This window comes from Sebastes fasciatus, chromosome 16, assembly GCF_043250625.1.
Source record: "Sebastes fasciatus isolate fSebFas1 chromosome 16, fSebFas1.pri, whole genome shotgun sequence".
NCBI classification, from domain to species: Eukaryota; Metazoa; Chordata; class Actinopteri; order Perciformes; family Sebastidae; genus Sebastes; species Sebastes fasciatus.
This window is the reverse complement of record NC_133810.1, coordinates 17,747,630-17,771,014: the sequence shown is the minus strand read 5'-3', so window position 1 is coordinate 17,771,014 and position 23,385 is coordinate 17,747,630. Positions and strand designations below refer to the sequence as shown.

The 23,385-nt window shown below is 39.3% G+C and overlaps 1 protein-coding gene across 3 annotated transcripts; it reads right to left on the bottom strand.

The window, feature by feature from the left end:
• Nucleotides 1-8: 8 nt before the first annotated feature.
• On the bottom strand, nt 9-21,824 carry hephl1b (hephaestin-like 1b). 3 transcript variants are annotated; one of them, XM_074611890.1, is made up of 20 exons: nt 21,482-21,824; nt 16,308-16,552; nt 14,414-14,626; nt 13,932-14,150; nt 12,373-12,627; nt 11,634-11,802; nt 10,173-10,312; nt 9,941-10,072; nt 8,494-8,699; nt 7,635-7,779; nt 7,267-7,479; nt 5,567-5,786; nt 5,316-5,455; nt 5,115-5,240; nt 4,875-4,981; nt 4,518-4,758; nt 4,078-4,217; nt 3,087-3,240; nt 2,941-2,955; nt 9-401 (listed from the first exon to the last, which is right to left on the bottom strand). In XM_074611890.1, exons 1-20 carry the CDS (start codon nt 21,655-21,657, stop codon nt 319-321), a joined length of 3,339 nt encoding a protein of 1,112 aa, XP_074467991.1. In that variant the 5' UTR covers nt 21,658-21,824; the 3' UTR covers nt 9-318. The 3 variants fall into 3 exon arrangements, with proteins under 3 accessions (XP_074467991.1, XP_074467992.1, XP_074467993.1); XM_074611891.1 differs by lacking the exon at nt 2,941-2,955 and having other exon boundaries at nt 3,075-3,240; XM_074611892.1 differs by lacking the exon at nt 2,941-2,955 and having other exon boundaries at nt 286-395; nt 3,066-3,240.
• Nucleotides 21,825-23,385: the final 1,561 nt, after the last annotated feature.

The window sequence follows — 23,385 nt, the reverse complement described above, 5'->3', positions numbered from 1 at the left end:
CAACACAGTTGAATATATATGTATTATTTATTGCACATTCATAACTACAATCCAATTTTTGGTAAAGCAAAACCTAACAGCATCAAACACAGTGCAACACGCCACAAAATGGCAACATAGAATCAAGCCACAATTATAAAATGCTTCTTTTAGTCTTAAGAAATAAAATAATCCTCAACTTTATACATGATTGTACAGCCCTTGATATATATATTTCACTAGTCTGATCATTGCTTGATATTTACATAAAAAACAGTGATTTTGTCCCTGGATCTTTTTTTTTTTAGTGCATTAATGACCAAAGTTGTCAGAGTCCCTTCATAAGTGCAGTCCACCTACAGCCATGACACCAAGCACCAGCGAGAGCAGCAGCGTCATTATGGAGCCTTCACTTCCTGTCGCTGCAGCAGGAAAGACGAGGAAGTGAAACATGTGACATGAAACATTTACAATCTTGACATCTTGTTACACTTAAATGTACAACCTGAGTCAAAACCTAACCACAGTAGTAATGTACTTTAGTACAATTTTGAGGTACTTCTACATTGTATTTGTACATATACATTGTATGTTACTTGAGTATTTCCATTTTCTGCTACTTTATACTTTTACTCCACTACAGTACATCTCAGAGGAAAATATTGTACTACATTTATTTGACTCTTTAGCTACTTGTAACCTTTTATATAAAAAAAAATCATATGCTTTTTTGATATGATGCAGTAATATGCTAATCTACCCAATAGTATATAAAGTATCTAAATTGACTCCAAATTGAATAACTACAACATTAAAATGTATGTGTTAGTGATAAAAACGGATCAATATAATATTGTATAAGAATATATAACACTTTAAAAGGAGCCGTTCTGCATGAGTACTTTTACTTTTGACACTTCAAGTACATTTTGCTGATAATACTTCTGTACATTTACTAAGTAACATTCTGAATTCAGGACTTTTACTTGTAATGGAGTATTTTCAGACTGTGGTATTTGTACTTTTACTTAAGTAAAAGATCTGAATACTTCTTCCACCATGCACTGCCTAACCTGTGTGTCTTTGCTATATCTTTGAATTCACATATTTAGTGATGCATTCAGTGTTTCAGGATTACCCGAAAATCTCTGACCCTCACCTCTATATCATCAAGAATGTATCTGCTGCACTACAACAACAATGTCACAGCTCTAAAGGAATGCCTGACGCATATGATAATTTCTTTCCCTATACTCAACATACTAACTAAGTAAACATAGATAACAAAACATTCCTCATCCATCACATCACAGCAGAGACAAAGAAAGTCCAATACCTGCTGTTGACCTGTGGTGAACTAGACAAGAGAAATGAATGGCATGCTACGCCCGTGACCAGACCAATGAAACTATCAATAGTCTTAAAGCAGTGGTTCCCATCACCCTAAAATAAATTACAAATCCTCAAACAAAATCCTCAATTTGAATATTGTGATTCATTGTATTAAATGAATTTGTCTTTTTTTGATAAATCAACTTTCTTTAATGAATATAACTCCTTTGCCTCCCTTTGTGTGCGGTGGGTGTGAGAGCAAACAGTTTTTGACCACAATGAAAATGTTGTTTTAGAAAGGCTAAACGCCAACAAATGTGGATTGAAGCAGAATATTTTGTTGGATTAAAATATGTTGTGAATTTAGGAAATGATTACATCTGTCTTTTTTCAATAAATGTTGACTTTACAACGCTCTGGAGTTATTGGAAATGTTTGGATCACACAAGTCTGAAACAATCCTACGCAGCCACCACTGGAATCTAATCCTACTAACAATATTAGTGTAGCCTGATCTTTATCTGCAACTGTGCAGAAATAATGGGTTTAAGCAGAATGTGCAAATCTAATTTTGAAAACATCAGAGCAGAGAAATCCTGGCGCATCCCCTGTGATCTTTGGCTCCCCTTAAGGGGGGCCGGCACCCCTTTTCTATAATTGAGTAAACTGACAACACCCGACTATGGGGCATATTTTATTGATATTTCATATTATATTCAATGCATAACAATAACAGTACAGAACAATTGATAAATTGTTCTGTACTGAACGCAATAAGTACCCAAAAGTGAAAAAGTGTGTAAAATGATTGATTTGGATGAATTTTGAGCAAATTATTTCCTGTGAATATTGCAGCAGAGCTGAGAGACTTTTCCTGTTATTTTTAGGAACTTTTAATACAATTCTCTGTCTGTATTTTGTATTGTTTTGAATTTTTAACAATCATACATACTTAATAGGCTTCTTTTTTTTTGACAAATTCAGTGTTTTCTTCTCCCTGACACTTGGTCATTGTTCTATTAGCTCTTTGGTTGTTTTAACTGTATACTTTTCTAATGCAGGCTGAGGCTGTCTAGCAGAGGGGGAAGACCTGTGTTCAGGTCTTCATCGTGCCCTTATCCGGTTTATATCTTAAATATAATCCAAATTTTTAAAATAACAATTTAATTTAGTTTTCTTAACAGAAATTAATGAAATGCTGAGATATAGGCCAACTGTATTTAAAAAAAAAAAAGTTGTCTTACACCCCTTAAAATCAAGGCCTTGCCACCTCCTGTGAAGCTGGTTGGTGACCTCTAGTGGGGGTCAGGACCCCCAGGTTTGGAACCAATCGACTACACGACATAAGCAAGTTTCAGAGTCATCTAATCAGTTGTTATACTACACATAAATGGATGGAAAGCAATGCCTGCGTTTAAGGAAAAATAAATTTAAATTGTTTTAATATTGTATTGCCTGCAATTGAAAATGATCGGCACAGATGTTAAATATACATACTCAACATTTATGCTGAATTTAAGTGACAAACATATTTCAAATATCAACACAGTACTGAAATATTGTAGTACTTTTTGACCCGGGCCATGCATTCTGAGGTGTTGGTAAAAAACTAAACAAAAAGGATCTTACCATGTGAGACGTTTTCTGGAATTGAAAAAGATAAAAAAAAGTGAGATGTTAGACAAACCCTCAGGTCCATACATACTGAAGTTATGTACACGCACATGCACGTGTGAGATATCATTTACATAAACACAACGCACGCATATACACACCTTTGATTGTGAAAGTGGTCTCCATGCCAGCATGGATGTGGTCGGTCACGTGACAGTGGAGCAACCAGGTCCCTGGGTTCCCGGCAACCATCTCCACAGTTTGGAAAGTGCCGGGGAAGAGATCAAAGACATCTGCACGGTGCACACGGTCTGTCTAACACACAAACACACACACACACACACAGTACATACAAATACAAAAAAAGGGGAACAGAGAAAAGGAAATAAGCACTGAGTAAAGGATCTGAGCAGAGAAACTTTCTGTGTGGGCATGTAGAGGTTTGCTTGTAGAAGTCATGGACGACAACACCCAATACCAGAATTTCATTATTTGACTTAATTCAAACAGACCAGTTATACACTGTGTGAATATGGAAGGATGGGACATAAGATCTGTATCATTTGTGTATGCATAATGGTACTGGTATTGTTTTAAAGTGGACCTATTATGCTAATTTTCAGGTGCATTCTTGTATTTTGGGTTTCTAACATGTTTACATGCTTTAATGTTAAAAAAATGCTTTACTTTTCTGTGCTGCTGCACCCCTTTTCACCCTCTGTCTGAAACGCTCTTTTTGAGCCCCCCCCCCCCCCCGAAAAGCTTAGTCTGCTCTGATTGGTCAGCTGGCCCACTGTTGTGATTGGTCAACCGAACCAAAGTTTTCAGACTCCGCTCCAGCTCCGCTCAAACTAGCTTTGTTTGAGGACATGTCAAACTATCCACCAGGCAAAACGTGTTACTTTTTGACATCACCACGTTACAGAAGAAAAGGCGGAACTTCAAGCAAGGAGTTTAAGGCAGTTCAGGAGCAGTGTTTCTGTGGGGGAGAGTAACTCCCTTTGGTGTGGACGTTGGGCTTTGTAACTTTGCAGACCTTTTATATGAACAAAAAAAACATATAACACACTAAAGGAAAGGGAAAAGCCCAAAAAGATAATAGGTCCTCTTTAATTATGAATAATGAGTTTTAGTTGTGATGGTGAGGGTTACCTTGTAGGTAAATGTCTCAGCGTGGAAGTGAACGGTGTGCATGTCCACTTCGTTGCCCATACCCAGTAGATACCAGTCAACTTTTTGGCCCCGGGTCATCTCCAGTCCATGGAGGTTACCATACAGTTTACCATTGATCCCTTCAATAGATACATTCACACATAGAGATTACTACACACTCACACCGTCACACATAGAATCAGACACAAGTGGGACTTCCTCTGATGACAATATTTAAAAAAACAAAAACTTATAGGATCTTTAAAGAACTTATCAAAGTTCTACACTGTATTCTACACACGTTTCTATGTTCCTTTTTGATGTTCAATCCCATCCTAATGCTTTTCCTGCCGGGATGACCCCAGTTTTCTCCCAGCGATCAATAAATCTCTCATGAATAGAAAAACAGTTTTACTCTCTGCTCTCTTCTTGTCTCTTACCATGCATCATGTTACTCTCCTCAAAGTCTCTTTCGTGTGAATCGAAGGCATCCGGGTCAACGCCAAGGTACGTTTTGATGTTGTCGTCCAAATACCAGGACTGGTTTTCATCATGCACCATAAAAAGCAGAGCAAACTCCTTCTCCACGTCGCCCCTCTGTCTGTCGGGCCCCTCGCCGCCGCTCTGCAGAGTCCCAGGCCTGCATATCACCAGAGGCCCCAGAAGACCACTGTACAGATCCTGAACGTAAACAAATGAACCTGCTCTGTCAAAAACATCTACACATCCATTATAAAACACATTGTTTTTACAGCAACACTGTGATGTATGTGTTACTGTAAACAGGGAATACATACCCTAATGAAGTCAACATTGGAGTAGTAGGCGTAAGAGATGCAGTTGGGATCTGAGACCCCTGGACCAGAGCTTTTAGGAACATCCCACGTAAGCTCCATTATGTGGCCTGGAGGCAAAGAGAGAGAAAACGAACACATATCAATCCCACTGCTTCTCAGAAAAGGCCAGAGTTTTGTCCTTTTGTTAGAAAACCACAGCATATACAGTGTTTTATTTATTTTTTCAAATTTGATTCTCACCAGGTTTGACAGGAATATGTGCACCGCTGGCCTTCACCCCATGTGCGCTAATGGAGTATGGTCGGGTGGCTTTGTTCTTGAATGTGATCACGATCTGCTCTCCTACCTCTGCTTTGATTATTGGACCTGCAGGGGAAAAGAAAACCTGTGTCTTCTTCAGTCTTTTCTTGGTAAAACACCATAAAGAGCAGATCATCTTACCCATAACTCCCAAGTGTTGTTGGTTGGCCTGTCGTTTCTTCTGAACTTTGAAGGTGTCATCAGTGTATTCTCTATACACCGCCTTCTTATAGCGCGAGCCGATTCTGTCTCTCCCTTTTGCCACAAATACATTGCCTGGACTGGAAGACATGTACCAATTTGCTTCCATTAACAAACAGTAATAAGTTATGCCACTAATCACAGGCTCCGACACTGAGATACATCATCCTACAATTATCTTACTCACACACCTATCCACTAATGTGGAGTTGTGTTTCTCCAGCTCCCAGTCTCTCTCAGGTGAGAAGTCCCACTCGATTTCTTCGGCACTAATAAAATACTGCACAATCTTGGTTGGTCCTCCTGTGTGTGTGAGCTTCAGTTTGTGTCGCGGGCAGAGGTTCACTTTGTACTGCTGCCTCATGCCGGCCGAGTAGTGGTCTGTTACTCTGCAGCTCACCTCATACACACCTGACAGGGGGATGGAAAGAGGTTAAGGATTTGGACACATGAGTGGGTATGTCTGTGGCTTTACCAGACATTTGCAGCTGAAACACACAAATCCCCTAAGCATTTCTGTACACACGTATACACTGGTTGATTTGGGAGGGTTGCACTTCATTGCTTAGTTTGCAGTTTGTTGCAAATGTCTGCATGTTGGGTAAGCTTGAAACATGTAGACTGCATATTATCACACCATTTTCGTGTTCTATTTATTTAGAGTGTATTTTGAGCTATCTAAGCAAAAACACCTCCCTCCGCTCAATAATTTGTTTTGCTTATTGTCACTTCACTAGGATGCTTGAGCTTCTCTGTGCAGAATGATGCATGCGCTGAGCTTGAAATGAAATACATTTGCATATTCATAGATTCTGAATTTTGTAGGCATGTACGTGTAATTAAAAAAAAGTAAACTAGTTAATTGAACCTTTTTTGGTGGAAAAAACAGACACAAATTACCATTCAAATCAGAGTATTTCTCAATGTCTTAAAGGTACAGTCTGTAGGATTTTATGGCATCTAGTGGTGTGGTTGCAGGTTGCAAACAACGGAGTACCCCTCTGCTCACTCCTCCCTTTCCAACACTGCAAAAAGTGAGCCACTGAGTGCAACACCCTGGTAACGCCGTTGATCACGCTCAGAGGCCATCCTTACCATAATAACACTACTTTAAGAGCAACGTAAGTCAGACGGCGGCTGGTGGTATCACGGTTTTGCACGGTGATTATACACTGAAAACATAGTTATGTATATTATATTCCATTTCTGCTAATAGATCCCCCGAAATGTTACACACTGTTCCTTTAACATTCAATTTGGCTTACCACTTTATCTTTGTTGATCTTTGGACTTTAGGGAATCCATACTAAACTTTTTTATTGCGGCAATAACCATACAGTATCTTGATGGCACATGTGCAATTTGTAATTGTATTTGAGGTTGTGACAGCACAACAGAAATTCCACCCACCGCAAACAGTCAGATGTATTTACACTATTTTATCCTGATGTCTAACAGGACTGCCTCTAAAATCTGATGTCAGTGATTTTGTGAAACAGTATATTTTTAAACTGAAAAACTCTAAGTACATCTAATTAAACACTTTAATGAAATAATAGGATTTTCCTTTAACTGGGCTGGGATGAAGACCTCCACCATATCTCTGTAAATAATATAAATACTGAAGAGAGTTATGACATTTCCTATTGTAATTATTGATGTTTCCTGTTGGGATCAGTGTAGCCCACAAGTCACAGGAAAACATTCACACAAGGTTACCTAAGCATGTTTGTAAAGAACAAATCAGTCCGTCAAACAAAACCGGAAGTATGGATGAACGCATACAATGTGTGCAAGGAAAGGGATGTGGTGTACGGATTAACGCTGACAATGTGTGCGAGGAAAGGGATGTGGCTTTGGAGTGGCAGCACAGTGTGTGTTCGTGACTAACCAGGAGTGTTTGGCTGCATGGCGGCAGTAGCTGTGGTGTGAGGGAACACGCTGATAGTGTCACGTGTTGTGCTCTGCTTCTTGAACGTGTTCCCCTCGAAATAAACACTATGGATATCCGCCTCTGTGCCAAGCCCAAAGGTGTACCACTGAACTGTGTCCCCGGCACACATCTCCAGACCGTGAAGGTTCCCATACATGCGTCCGTTTACAGCTGACATAAAAGGGAAGATTTAAACAAAAAAATACAAAGACAAGTAAGAAAATACTAAAGAAATACCAGAAGTGACACACAAAATAAGTTACTAATGGTATGTGGGCTACAATCAGTGTCAATAATACACGCAGTGAGGTAAAACTACTGATTACCATGCATCAAATTGCTCTCCTCAAAGTCCTTGTGTAGTGGATCTGTCTCGTTGCTGCCATAAATCTCGATATTCTTATCAAAATACCAGCTCATGTTTTCATCCATGACAGAAAACAGAAGGAAGAACTCCTTATCCACACCCTTCTGTAAAACAAGACACACACAATAACAGTTAAGACGTAACGTTGCAGGGTTGCACATTGCAAGTCAAGTCAAATTTTTTATAGAGCACATTAAAACAAACAAATGTTGACCAAAGTGCTTTACAAAGAGATTAAATAAAAGACATGAATGATCAAGTAAAAAACGCAAACACAGATAAAAGAGAATATAGATAAATTATGAAAAGCAGAGAGTATCTTGATAACAGTATTGCACAAAAAACAAAATAAAATAAAACAATAAAAAACAGTGTGCTCAGCATGTTTTCGTGATGATAGTTAATAGGCTAACGAAAAGAGATGGGTGGAGGGGGATGATCTAAAAAATACATTACATTATTTTAAATACAAATGCCAACGCCTGCCTATCAAAGATGTAAACTGTTTTGTTGTTACAATTATATATTATATATATTATTATATATATATTATATATTATCTTCAGCACAGTGTACTTTGTTCTCATCTGATCTGCATTGGCCCAATTGCCTGACAAAGATCATTTAATCTCAATAAAATAATTAAAAAATCCCAATAATGCTGAGATGATTATTAGATTAATCGACCGGAACAAAATGTATCAATGACAATCATTTAACAAGGTAATTTAACAAAAACAAAACATTTTTTTAAATGCGAGAATCTCCTGCATTTCGCTGTGAGAGAAAGTGTGTGTGAATGTTTGATAAAGCAGCACCTGGGTCCCGTTCTCCCCCAGCGTTCCCTTCTTGCACACGAGCAGAGGTCCCACCAATCCAGAGTTGGTGTCCTTGGCGGGATCGGTGGCGGAGTAGTACAGGTAGGGAATACATGGAGAATCAGATGAAGATGGACCTTCTAGCACCTGCCAAGTGTAGGTGAAGTTCTCCCCAGGACCAACGTGAGAGCCCGGCTTGTCCACACCTACAGTATTGCACATAAAGAAAACTTTGTTTTGAGTTTGTAGTCAAAACTATGCCTATAAATTTAGCCTAGAAACTTTTTAATTTGAAGTATTCTGATATTCAAACACATTCTATTGAAACATAGTCCATGCATGACTTATTATTTTTTAGTTGATGTGATTAATTAAGACATCATTTTTTGAAGGTGTGCAGTAGGGCTGTCGTAACATCAGATATTATCTACACGATTATCCTGGCCTAAAGAATTTACAATGATATTATTGCGATATCTATAGAAAATCAGAAAAAAAATTATAATAATGCTATCAGTCAAATTCTTTAACTTTTTTTGTGTTTTGTGTCTCTTTTTTGGCAAGTGAATTACACTCAAAATACGAGTGTAGAAAAGTGGAAAGAGAGTCTGTAACCATAACTGTATATATAAAATGATTTAAGAGGCGCTGGATTATTTAAACAATATTATTACATGGCTTTATTGAATACTGGATTCTGATTGGTCAATCACGGCATTCTACAGTCTGTTATTTCTTTATAGCAGACCATTGCTATGTATAACAGACTGATGCTATGGACACAATTCTGATGTCGGACTCTAGTGGACCACTTTTGTGTCAAATTATTGATTTCTTAAGTAAGTAGCTGTGTTTTAAGCGGCATAATGTACACCTAGCGGGTCTTTGTTGTGAAATAAACCCCTTCAGGATGATGCAAGACCCCTCCGCCTTGCCTCTGTCAGGGTTTATTTCACAACAATGACCGGCTCGCTGTACATTATCCCTTACTTATCATATGTGTATTATTAACATGATATCAGTATCTAATTATTAAATATCATGGTTATCGTCAATACCGGTATATTGCGACACCCTATTGTGCATATATTTTTGTCCCTTTATACTAAACCTTTCAGCATGAATTCATACAGAAAGGAAAATGTTTCCAATTAACATTTGAGCTTTGGGTCTTTGTTCAAATTAAATTAATTAATTAGTCTAACCAACACCAGAGGCTCAGACAGGAATAATATCTTCAGTCCTGAAGCAATATTCATGCAAATGTATGCCTCTGTCATTCTGAATTCTTAACCATCGGCCATGGCTCCTGTTTATAGATACAGTTTAATGAATCCTCTCCCCTTATTACCACTTAGCCAGTCAAACAATTTGAAAGATATCATAGCTACTGACGTGTTTTCTGTGCAGCTAGTATCTGTGTCAATGCAACTGGCTGCTTCCTCACCGTCCTCATAGCTGCTTCCCTGGAAGTGTTTATCATAGTGCAGGCCATGAGGCTGGATACTGTAGTTTCTATCAGCTTTATTCATGAACATCACTCTGAGAGTGTCTCCTTCCTCTGCCCTCAGGACTGGACCTGGACAAATACAATCGGAACCAGACAAGAGGTGTTGAGAGAACTTAGGTGTACAATAAGATGAGTGTACCAGTAAATAAAATACAAAAGAGGTCCTTACCTAAGATTCCTAAGTGTAGAGAATCAGGCGTTGGTGGCTTCCTGGTGGTGAAGGTCTCGTCAGTGTACTCTTCGTATATCACTTTCATGTAGTCACCTCCGAGCCTTCCACCATCTCTGCCAAAGAAGACCTCAGATGCACTACGAGAGGAAGGGGCAAAGGGTGTGGGAAGAAGGAAATTAAGCAGTGAGGGCAACAGAGATTGAGTGATATGGGTTGCAAGGAATAACAAAAAAGCTGGCTAGTTAGGGGGAATTTCACTGTGTCAGGTCAGGGAACAATGACAAAGACACAATAACAACTGAGTCACTGTATCACGGTGTCACCGTTTACTCTAGACACCACAGAACTGCCTCACCACAGGAACGACCAGCTCACGTATAATCAGAGCCATCCAGAGGCCATTCACACAGACAGGCAATTTCCTTCAGAGGTTTAAAGGAATAGTTCAACCCTTAAAGCCAGAGTTGTCAATCTTCTTCAAAAACATGTTTTGTTATATTTGTTTAAATTCTCATTACATCCCAACAGGAATCAATAAATAAAATGTCCTGATAAAAAAAAGAAAAAAAATCCAGTATCTCTGGCTGTCGCAGGACTGTAATAAGCCCGTCCAATAATTTCATTCGCCCAAATGAAATTATTGGACGGACTACATGCCTGTCTACCTACTGCTGCTAGCTTGACAGCTGTGAATACTAACAATAGCCATGTTTGTTGTTGTTAGCTACTTTAATTGGAAAAGAGATGGCAACACTGGGCTGGGTTTTTCAGTTGGACATTTTTTTTAAAAATCTAGCATAATCTTGCTAATTTCTTTAAATTACCAACCCTAACTTTAATGAAATACTAATTATCTACAGAGTCAGTTAGCTCCTGCATTTTTTTCTCCAAAACTACTGACGTTGTACTTTTTAAACGCAAAAAATGTCCATCTAATATTTATTAGCCAGGCTATAAAACGGGGAATTATTCTGTATTTGGTGCTTGGAGACATTCTGATGGATATTTTAAGATTTTACTACAGAGATTTGTTCCAGTTGTGTCACTTACTGTAACTAGCCCTCATCCTTACAAAAATTAAGACATATTTTCAGTTCATAAAATTAAAAAAGAGAAAGAAGCAAATTTAGGGATCCTCGGCACTATTGGCACATAATAACAGGATATTCTATAAAACTGTACAGGGTTTGGCAACAACTACATGCAGTACAGATGATGTCTGCTTTGGCTACATTTGGACAAAAGCAAATAGACAAAAGCAGTCAAAGTGTCAACAACTCGGACCAGAGCAACCGGAGCAATAAAACAAGCTAAATGGACATGACCCCTGATAACCTTAATAGTTGGGAGAAAGCCGGCATGAAACCATGTGGGCCCAGCTCGCTGTGTGTTTGGTACATTGGTACATTGGGTACCATTGATTAGGTTGGATGCTAATTTGATAAATTGTCTGCTCACCTTTCGAACTTCGTGAGGGACACATTATCAATCAGATCCTTTCCTGACGGACCGTAACTCCACGTGACTCTCTTTGCTGCCAGGTAGTAATTCCTCATAGCGCCATCCGTCGCTGTAGAGCCGGCCTCACTGCCACATGACTTCACTTCATAAAAGGCCTGCATCCCAGCTGGAACAAATAAACAGAGACACGCACAAAAACATTACACGGATCATAATTCACATGTACAAAGGACGATTTTGAGAGGAAACTGGATCTTCAGAACCTCAGGAAATCATAATGGCTGACAAGTCTAAAGGGTCAGATTTAATAGTCCATAAAATAATAAATATTCCAGGGTTCAGTTTACACAACTTCCTTCCTTATCTCTTCCTTTAGCACACCAGACCCCGAGAGGACACACAACCTGTAAAACTACATGTGTATGTTTCTTTAAAGCCACAGAGATACAGATAGGCTATTATGGCAAGCCTCTATGATACAAAGGAAAGGTATTTCTCAAGTGTAAGCATTAATATGTTGAGTAGGCACATTCAGGTCTATTTCAATGGACTTTGGACAGCCTTAAGATACAAGCCCTGGCGTGTTTAGAGTAGAAATACAAGCTCTGCTGTGAGAAGACTCGTAACGTCATGCTTTGACTAAATAACAGAGGCGGTGTGCCTCACAAAAATGCATCCCCTGCTTTCAGCAACTCTCAGCAAAGGTCACACAGAGGTTAAAGGTCAGGTGCCCTACCCTGCAAGTGGTCATTAACCTGGCAGGCCAGCAACCACTTTCCCGTCGCTTTCGGGACCATTTCGGCTGTAGCGAACGTGGCTGGGAACAGGCTGAGGACGTCGGTGCGGTGGCCGCGGTCCAGCAGCGTATTCCCATGGAAGAAGGCAGAATGAATGTCCACCTCATTACCCATGCCAAACAAATGCCAGGCTACTGCACGGTGCTGGCATAACTCGATTCCGGGCAGGTTGCCAAACATGTAGCCATTAATAGCTGTCACACAGAGACAAACAGAGGTAAGAGGAAAGGACAAAGAGAACAAATTTAGCCTTTAAACCTTATTTTATACACTTTGTTTAAGGAATTAGTCATTTGAAGTGACGAGTAACTCACGTAACATAGTCAGTTAAAGAATGTAGGGGGACGCAGGGGAGGGGGGAGTGGAAGAAAACTGAGATAACCATTTCTAGATGTTGTGAAAAACTTCATTTTACAACAAACAATATTCCTTAAGTCAACCAACTTAATGATAGTTTGGGTGTTTTGAAGTTAGTTTCTATGAGATACTTCTCCATAGTCAGTGAATGACCTACAGTAGATGACGGTCAGCACGCCCCCAGTTTGGAGAAGCAGACAGGAGTTACCACACGGAAGCAAAGCAATGTACTGCTGTGGACGGGCGCAGCAGAAAAACGTATTTTAGCCACCTAAAAGAAAGGCTCAGCTAAAAGAATCTATATCAGTTTAAGTGTACACTATATTTAGAATATTTTTGCTGGTTTACCTTGCAGTGAGACAGCTATACAGTTTTGTTTCTGACGTGTAACTGAAGCCGTTATCTATACTCTCTCCAAAGCAACCAGACTCCATTGAAAAAATAACCCGCTACCTTGATTGGTTAGTTAGTTTATGTTATTGTGTGACTTTGGTTAGTTCGGATTCACCAAAGTCACACAATAGTACAAACTAACTGATCAAGGCAGCGGTAGACCAGGAACTCCCGTGTCCTGCGAGGTAAAATTACAGTTTTTTTGTAAACTCCCCGTCATTTCACAAGACACGGGAAACCTCTGTTGGTATGGAGGAGCTGCAGCATTTATTTCTGCAGAAACATCGACCGTACATTTACTAGATATTCACAGAGCTAAACTAACTCCTCTGCAGTGTGGAGTGAGCGCGCGTTCACGTCTAGAGGTGGAGCGAGACAGCAAGAACGCGCGCACGGTGTGTGAGTGAAGGCAAGCAGGCAGAGGAGCAGTGACTTCAGCCACACGCGAGCGCGCATATGCAAGCGCGCATATGCAAGCGCGCATGTGTCCCGACCCGTTACATTTATACGCTTAAAAAGTTACAAACAGTCCCTTTAAACTGATATAGATTTTTTTAGGTAGGTCTTTCTTTTAGGTTGTGTCACGGTCTAACTGTCTGTCATAAGTTGAGTCATTATATTACTTTGCTTCAGTGCACTAACTTCTGTTTGCTTCTCCAAGCTGGGGGCGTGCCGACTGACATCTACTGTAGGTAATACACCTACTATGGATAAGTATCTCAATCAAACAGTGTGACATCTCTCTCACCGTGCATCAGGTTTGACTCCTCAAAGTCTGGGTCTTCTTGGTCGACTCCGGCTGGATCAGAACACTTCTGAATGTTGTCCTCCAGGTACCAACTCAGTTTTTCGTCCACCACGTTGAACATCAGGAAGACATCCTGGTTCACATCATTTCGGGCTGACTCTACAACAGACCCTGGCTTCGTCTGACCCTGGACTTGATCGTTTGTCTCCTTCAAGATTCCTGCACTCATAGAGATAGATGAGACAAGGACGGGGGTTAAATATGTTACATATTTATGCAGTCAAGCACAGATGAAGGAACATTTAATCTTTGTTTCCCCAGCCATTGGATGCAAGATAGGCTGGAAAATTCCCAACAATTTTTTTTTTCCTGTGAAGCTTTCTTTCGTTGGCAGCTTTTCATCGCTGTAATTAAGGGCTTAAGTTTAGGGAGTGTTGGTGTTGTTGACTTTTTAAGCATGGTTGTGAAGGAGATCTTCATACCTTTCTTGCAGGTGAGCAAAGCTCCGATAAGTCCCGAGGCGATGTCCCTGGGGGCGTTCAAGTGAGAGTGGTAGACCCAGGTCAGGCAGTTGGCATCGTCGTCTGTGGGGGCAAACTCTGGCCTGACCTCCCAGCGGTAGGTGTAGCTGCCCCCTGGAGGAACCGAGTCGTCCTCCTTCAGCTTTCCTGATGTACCATCTGGATAGAGCGCCCCTGGTAGACAAATACAAGATGTTTATGCTGAGATAATTTTGTTTTCTCTGACATTCACGGAGCAGCTGAGCCTGTATGCTTTTACTTTATCAGTAGAAAACAACGCTATGGTCTTAACAAGCACAATTCTTTGCCTTAACTGTTTAAAACTCGAAACTGAGGGCAGTAGAATGAGGTGGAAAATTTTGCAAATAGGTTTTATAAGGAACATTCTTCAATGGAGGACTTTCCCAAATCCAGGTCATATCCATTACCTCTAGTCTTATCTCTGTTAAGCTTTCAGCCTCCACATATTCAAGTGATCTATAAACACATAAATTACCTAAGTGTTAGTGATGTCACAGTGACACTGACCTCTGTACCGATCTGCACCCGTCACATGAAGTGGTGTAACACAGAATTAGCTGATTTTAACAGTTGCATTCTTGATGTCACCACTTCCCTCTTCCTCTTCCTCTTCCTCCTTCTCATTTCCTGCCCAATTTGCTGCTTATAAACACTATTTGTTCACTTCTAGATGTTGTGAAAAACTTCATTTTACAACAAACAATATCAGAAATGTTCTATCTGACTCAGAGACAGATTATTTTTAAGACATATATTATATATAATATATAATATTATTAGATTTAATGTATACTATTTTTGTTATTTATTGTTGTTATACTTAAGACAGCAGGACATAATCTATTTTAAGAGGGAAAGCAACATTTTAGTTTCACTTTCAGTTCCAGTGTAGGACTCTGGAAATTTCAGAGGCATGATGCATCCAGATGGATGGGGGATGGGGCCTGTTGTTGCATAACAAAAGAGCTGCAAAGTTCAGAATACTTATACTTCGATATATCCTCCATAATACTGTAGTCACTCAGTTATTAAAATTGTGCTGCGTCACTTTTTGTACTCTCACACAGGTTAAATTGGACTCATTTAGTCCGTATCACATTTGTCTTTTCAGCCCATCAGTTATCTTGCTGTCAGGGACAGTCTGGCACTGAAGCAGAGGAGCAAAACATGCCATATTTTCAGACTAGCATTACACATAGCCAGAGCTTTTGGGTAAAAAAATCAGATAGGAAAGATTATATCCATTTGACTGATTAATTTATCTGAATATGCGGACAATGTCAATGTACATCGCTGAGCCTGTGCAGTCAAATTATCCAGCTTTTCTGAAGTAAAGCCTAAACTTTGAAGACGGTCCAATGAGGCAAACCTTTTGATTATGGCTCCTGTACAGCATTATATATATATATATATATATATATATATATATTAAAAAAAACAATAATATATATTTTTCCCGGAGAAATAAACCATGGCCTGAATAAAATACTCACTTAAAAGAATCTGTTTTAGCAGAACAGTGCATCTTATTGAATGAATCAGACTTACTTCTTCAGATATCTGTATCCCCACTGGTATCATTACAGCATATATAGAATATATAACTAACATATATAGTTACACAACACATTAGTGCACAAACTGCTATTCATTTAGTATATATGTATATTTAGTATATCATTAATTTCAATATCTGCACTCCAAATATTATTACAGGGACTGGATGAGTTTGTATGAACAGGTGTTCCTTTTCAATTGATTTTGCACGTCTTTCTGTGTGTGAGTACTGTACGTGTGTCTCTATATGCAGCGTTGGTGTTATGCAGCATTATACCCTCTGAATCCTTCTCATAGAAAACTCCGTGAGGATGCATAGAGTAGCTCCTGGTCGCAAAGTTCTTCAGGTGGACCACAATGACGTCGTCGACCTCAGCTCTCAGGACGGGCCCCAGGAAGCCCAGCCAGGCGGGTCGGGGGGCCAGGCGGCAGTACGTGGCGTCTGTGTACTGTCGGAACATGGCCTTCTTATAAACACTGCCAATACGGTGGGGTCCTCTTTCCAGGAATACAGCCGCATGCCTGAGATAGATGTGGAGACAGAGAAGTGGTTAAAGAGGAGAAGGAGACAGCCACTAATCCTGATTTGTTGGTCATGTCTTCGGGTCAAGGTCAGGTTATTGTCATATTATATAGTACAGGATTACACAATGACACGCAGTTTCATCTCCTTATCATGTTACATACATATTATTAAAAAAAGAAGCATGAATAATAAAATATGAGCGGTATAAAAAAAGTCACTGCAATACTGTATAATAAAGATATAGTGATCTAGTTTAAATACAAGTGGGAGAAACACAACATCCACTATATTCAAACACCAGCATGACAACTGTGCAGCAGCCTAATTTTGCCAAGATGTACGACTGTAGCCAACTATACAATTTATGTCATTAATACAAAAAATAGAGGAAGTATTAACTTGTGATGCAGCGTCGGCGTTAGGGGCGGGCCATGGGGGTCCAGGCCCGTCCACAAAGGTCACTGTGCCCCCTCAGCTGAATTCTCTCCTGACAAAAAACTAAACTGAAATAACAGCTAGGCTATAAGTAAAATTAAGTCATTCAGTTTTGTGATGGAAGGACTTAACACTGCAATGCAAAATAAAGCACAAAACAGTGATAGTTTTGCATTTAGGGAACAACTAGGACATGTACTTGGGCTTGATTACATTGTTTTCTATTGGAGTGTCCTAACTGGCTGCGAACAACACGGAGCTGCAGCGCGGCGTGACGTTTTGTCTGAACTTCTATCGGATACACGGTTCCTATGTTTTCCTGTCACTCATATTGAGAGGAACGGCTGATTAGTTTAGATAAAATGAGCCGAGAAAACCGGGTCAGTTGTCCTGGATGTAAATGAAAATATTAACTTGATTACTGACACGTTCAGCACAGGCATTGACGCTCGCAGTTATATGCGTGGCGTTCACTAGTGAAACTTTATTACGATCTACCTGTCAAAAAATATAACAGCCACCTCACTAATGGTTCAAATAAAACACGAACACACAGCGCAAAGATACAACTATGGAAATTCTGGGAAATATGAACCGTCACGACAATATTTCAGTAAGAAGACTCGTTTTGATCCGCTCCGTTTGCGTGTTTTTTTTATTTTTTAATCTAGCTCAATAGAAAAAAATGAGAGAAAGTAGACCTACAAACCTGTTTCATTAAAGCACAATTAGGACCAAGAGAGTAAAAAGCATCCTGTGCTCCTCTCACATCTTACTTTTTTCTACCTGTTTGGATTATTCTGTTCAGTATCATGGACTAAAACAATGGACTAATGTTACACTACAGCAGGCTGAGCAGGGTCAACAACTGGTGAGTGAAACATCCACATTAAGTCTTTATTAACTTAAATTATAGTTATGAAGAAATCAGTCAGACTGTTAGATTAATGTGCACATTTTGACCCTGGCACTAGCAAGACGCAGGGAGTTATCTGTAGCCTCCAGTACTTCCTCATTTCACTACAAAAAAACAAAATAAGGTGGCAGTTGGCTGGAGAAGATCAGTAGATAACAACCTACTTGCTCTTGGCTATATCGTATGTTATTTCCAGTAAGTATCACAAATAAAACGTGTGTTTTCTGATAAAAAAAAAAAGTACGAACGTAGGAAGATAACAAGTACTAACCCATCTTTGAGGTGGTTAGTCTTCAGCTCCAGTCTGATCTGGAGCTCACAGCTAATATGTTCCTGGTTTGTTTACATGATGTAACAGAAGTGCAGATTTAACGTATTCAGTGGACAGAGAGCGTTAGATGCGCGATGCAGCGCGATAGTCGGACGCTCGCATCCAGTTAGGACACGGTGTTAGTTTATAACCTTTTTTTGTGGACATAACAGCATGTGTATGCGTGCGTGCGCGCCTGTGCGCATAAGTGGCAGTTTGTATACACCTCTCTGTCAGTTTATTTCTTTCATGAAACATGATAATGTTAAAGATACACTGAATAAAGGCTATATGAGGTGAAAGAAAATACCCCCCCTGTCAAAGCTGATTGCCCGTCCGCCCCTAACACTCTGGCGCCGACCCTGGTGTGATGGCATTGTCTCGCACATATTTATCTTTGAGATTATTTAACTTCAAATACCAGACTAAATTTCAGTGTAAAGCATACATGAACTGGGTGGTGAATCCTTTAACTGTAGATGTAATGCCGCAGAACAAATTGCATCTGGTTGCAGCAATTAGACTTGTCATTATTGTGATTACACGTTTCTGTTGTTAATAACGTGTTACTGGAGCTGTGGCGAACGCAGTTTTGCTCTTGTATATCCAGCCCATAACCAAAGCAGCAGGGAGGATGAAAAGCATTACGTTTATTTGATTCACAAATAAGTCATATGGACAACCTTCTGATAAAGGGGGTTGGGTGCTATAAAATGACTTTGACAATTATGTAGGCATGCTTATTTCAATATTGATAAGATTTGAGACAATCATCTTTATGTTGCACTCTATATTATTTTGTTATTGAAATGCCATGCAACTAGAGCTGCAACGATTAATTAACTAGTTGTCAACTATTAAATTAATCGCCAACTATTTTGATAATTGTTTAATCGGTTTGAGTATTTTTGTAAGAAAAAAAGTCAAAATTCTCTGATTCCTCGGCTTCTTAAACGTGAATATTTGGACTTGGACTTGGACTTATATAGCGCTTTTCCGGTCTTCCGAACACTCAAAGCGCTTTACACTACATGTCAGCATTCACCCATTCACACACACTGATGGCAGAGTCTACTAAAGTGCCAACTTTGCCCATCAGGATCTAATCTAAATACTCATTCACACACCGATGGCTATGCCTTCGGGAGCAATTTGGGGTTAAGTGTATTGCTCAAGGACACATCGACATGTGACCCGGAGCAGCCGGGGATCGACACTTCCGATTGGTGGACAACCTGCTCTACCCTCTGAGCCACAGCCGCCCCTCATATTTCTGGTTTCTTTACTCTTCTATGGCAGTAAACAGAATATCTTTGAGTTGTGGACAAAACAAGACATTTGAGGACGTCATCTTGGGCTTTGGGAAACACTGATCAACATTTTTCACCATTTTCTGACTTTTTATAGTCCAAACAACTAATCGATTAATCGAGAAAATAATCGTCAGATTAAACGATAATGAGAACAATCGTTAGTTGAGCCCTATGCATGCAACAGCATCATGTTATAGTAAAACACACCACATCTTGGTTTTCATTGGCTGACATTACATTTTTCTAATGAAAGGCTACGTGGGAGAGCCGCCAAATGGATGAAGTATGTTAGATGATTTGCCAATGGATTTAACAGTTTATCAGTAAAATGGGAAAAACAAATAGAAAATGTTCAATATATGTTCAAATAGCTTGGTTTGAGTACAACCAATGATTTTGCTGCACTGTGTATCTGGCATTGGTTACTGTCTATTGGATAAGTTGGCTGGCTGAAGTCAGGAGATTCCAGCATTGCGCAAGGGTGTTGTTCACACAGTTATGCTATGATTCACAGTTATTAAACTGTAGTCTTGAGTATCCATCTAAAATTTAACTGCAATAAATATTAAAGGGTCACAACTGGGATGCTTTCAGAAAATCCTCACTTCAATATTCTCATTGCACCCTTTTACAGATTTCTGTTTATTCTTAAAGCTCAGCAACTTTACATCTATGCAATAGGCTATCACAGTGATGCAAATTAACACTCTGATTCATAGGCAGCTGTCTGCAAAGGAAGCCTCCAATCTCATGAAAGAAGACAGTCATTCACTGTTAGTCACTCAAGTATACTGTCATCTTTCCTGTGCATCCACCAGACTACCAGCAAAGCACACAACAGGTCTAGACACTGTCACACTATGTCATTTCTGTGTTTAGATTGAGGGTCTTCAGTTTTTATTATAATCATTTAGTAAACTCCACATGTGTGAATTTCATATGATCATTCATAACTAAGGCAAGAATACTTAATTATACTTTTCTTAAGTATATCTTGATCAAATGATTAAGCACAAGTAGGCCTATAAGCCAAGTATACTTTGAATTTTCTGTATACTTGTCAGTATGAGCAAAGTATACTTAGACTTTTCTGTATACTTGTCAGTATGAGCCAAGTATACTTTGACTTTTCTGTATACTTGTCAGTATGAGCAAAGTATACTTAGACTTTTCTGTGTACTTGTCAGTATATGAGCCACCTATACTTAGACTTTTCTGTATACTTGTCAGTATAGCCAAGTATACTTAGACTTTTCTGTATACTTGTCAGTATAGCCAAGTATACTTTGACTTTTCTGTATACTTGTCAGTATGAGCCAAGTATACTTAGACTTTTCTGTATACTTGTCAATATAAGCCAAGTAGACTTTTCTGTATACTTGTCAGTACAGCCAAGTATACTTAGACTTGTTGTCAGTATGAGCCAGGTATACTTAGACTTTTCTGTATACTTGTCAGTATAGCCAAGTAGACTTTTCTGTATACTTGTCAGTATAAGCCAAGTATACTTAGACTTTTCTGTATACTTGTCAGTATGAGCCAAGTATACTCAGACTTTTTGTCAGTATGAGCCAAGTATACTTAGACTTTTCTGTATACGTGTCAATATAAGCCAAGTAGACTTAGACTTTTCTGTATACTTCGGAGTATAAGTCAAGTATTCTTAGACTTTTCTGTATACTTGTCAATATAAGCCAAGTAGACTTTTCTGTATACTTGTCAGTATAAGCCAAGTATACTAAGAATCTTCTGTATACTTATGAGTATAAGCCAAGTACACTTATGTATACGTTTATTAAGTATATCTCTGATTAGTACATAAAAAGTAAACTGAAAGTATACTCTCTTACTTTTAAGTTTAAAATAAGTAGCACACTTGAATAAACTTATTTTTGGTAAAGTTGCCTATACATATTTTTTTTCTAAACAACTTGACTGTATCGCAACTCACTCATCCTTTTCGACGTCTTGTCCGTTAAGCAGGTTTTTTCCACTCGGTGCGTAATCCCACGAGTCCTCAATGATCCCCACATAGTAAACTCTGTCCCTGCTGTGCTTCCCTTCCGCACCGGAGGAGAGAAAGAGCAGCAAACAACCCGCTAACAGCCCCAAAGAATTCCGTGCCATGTTCAGATGATTGCTCCGTTAGATGCAGATGCAGAGTGTTTCTGGTTTTGGTTCAAGAGGAGGAAGTGGTGACTTTCGTTGACTCTTCCATACATTAACAGTAACAGTGTTCGCTGAGGCTGCCTGCAGGACTGAAACTCTGACTGCAACAGGACAACACTTGGTCTATTGAGCCAGAGAGCGACACCGGTGTTACCGCCTCCTGTGGTATCACAGTACAGGGATAAGAACCTCTCAGTGTTCTCGCCTTATAATTACTGTCAAATGTTATTGAAATAATTGCCTACTGGGAAATTAAAAGGTAATTGATCCACTTATGCTAAAATGCAGACTCAAGCACCATCTGAATTGGCTGTCAAATTTTCCAGAGGTGATGAATAAGCATGTTAGCATCAGCTGGTGTCTGTGTTTGTCATATTCTCAAAATAAAATTGATTAAATCATAAATAAACAATTTGGCACAACTTTCTGATAATAAGTCACCATAAAGTTGCATGAGTGGCTTTAATAAGTAATTATTATTGGATTAGCCTGCAGATCAGTTATAAGACATTAAAGCTGAAGTAGAATTGGAGCAAATATGATAAAAAAAGTTATTTTTTATAAAACTGTCTATATCCTTACAGTAGTGCATGAGACAGGTAATCTGAAAAAATAAATAAAATCATGTGCCTCTGTGTCCTCTCCTGCTCCTATAATGGCATCTGCAGGATTTCATAGACTGGAGGAAAACAACCGATCAGATTCACTGGAGCCTTGAATTACAATATGCTGAAAGATTATTATGGGATTTTTGCCCAATGATGCCAAAAATATTCTGCCTACCACAGGTTGAATGAGAACAGCTTTCAAGGTTGTGAAAAATCCCTCTGGCTGGTGTTTATCTTCTCTATTTGGTAACAATGCAGTTATAAATGTTGATAATCCATACATTTATAAATACTTGTAGGTTTCACACTCATATAAATCAACAAGTCAAGTTAATGTATGGATTTGGGTCCAGATTCTTCACAGTTTTTGGCAGAAATTGGAGGATAAAGCAGCTGCCAGAGGACAGAGTTGTTCTTATTACCTATAACTGATCTATAAAACATTATACAATGATTTATTAACCGTGACTAAATTACACTTTACAAACCCTTTGTAAGTGGTACTCTTGTCTGACTAAGATAATCCTTCTTGAGCCAAATTTGAGCCTTGCAGCTCATCCTGATAATGCACGTTCCCCTCAACCCAGCATAGCTCCTACATCCCTGCATCTTTCAACCTGAGGCTTTGTGTCACACTTTACATCAAAGCGGTGAGGCTGACACCTGCTGACCAACTCTGAGCAGTACAACTGTAGAGACCAAGGTGAGTGAACTGATGGTTCTAAATGCAGGACACATTAAACAGCATAACTTTATGCTGATCACTGGTCTCGTTCGCCTCATTTGGTTAGGTGAGTGTGATCCTTCAGCTTCCTATTTCTGATGATCCCCACACATCTCTGTGTGCAATCTGCAACCCAAGCACAGCAGTAATGTAAAAAAACAAGTGCATTGTGTAGAGGTTCTACAGGAAAATAAGGTCTGCAAGTCTGAAAATAAGTGCCCTGTAGTATTGTATTGTTATTATTCTCTAATGTGCTTGTCGATCACCAGGGTCAAGTTCGACACAGCGGTTGATTGTGTTTTCTTTTGTCTTGTAGCACCATCATGCCCCCTGAAATCCAAGTCCAGAGAAAGA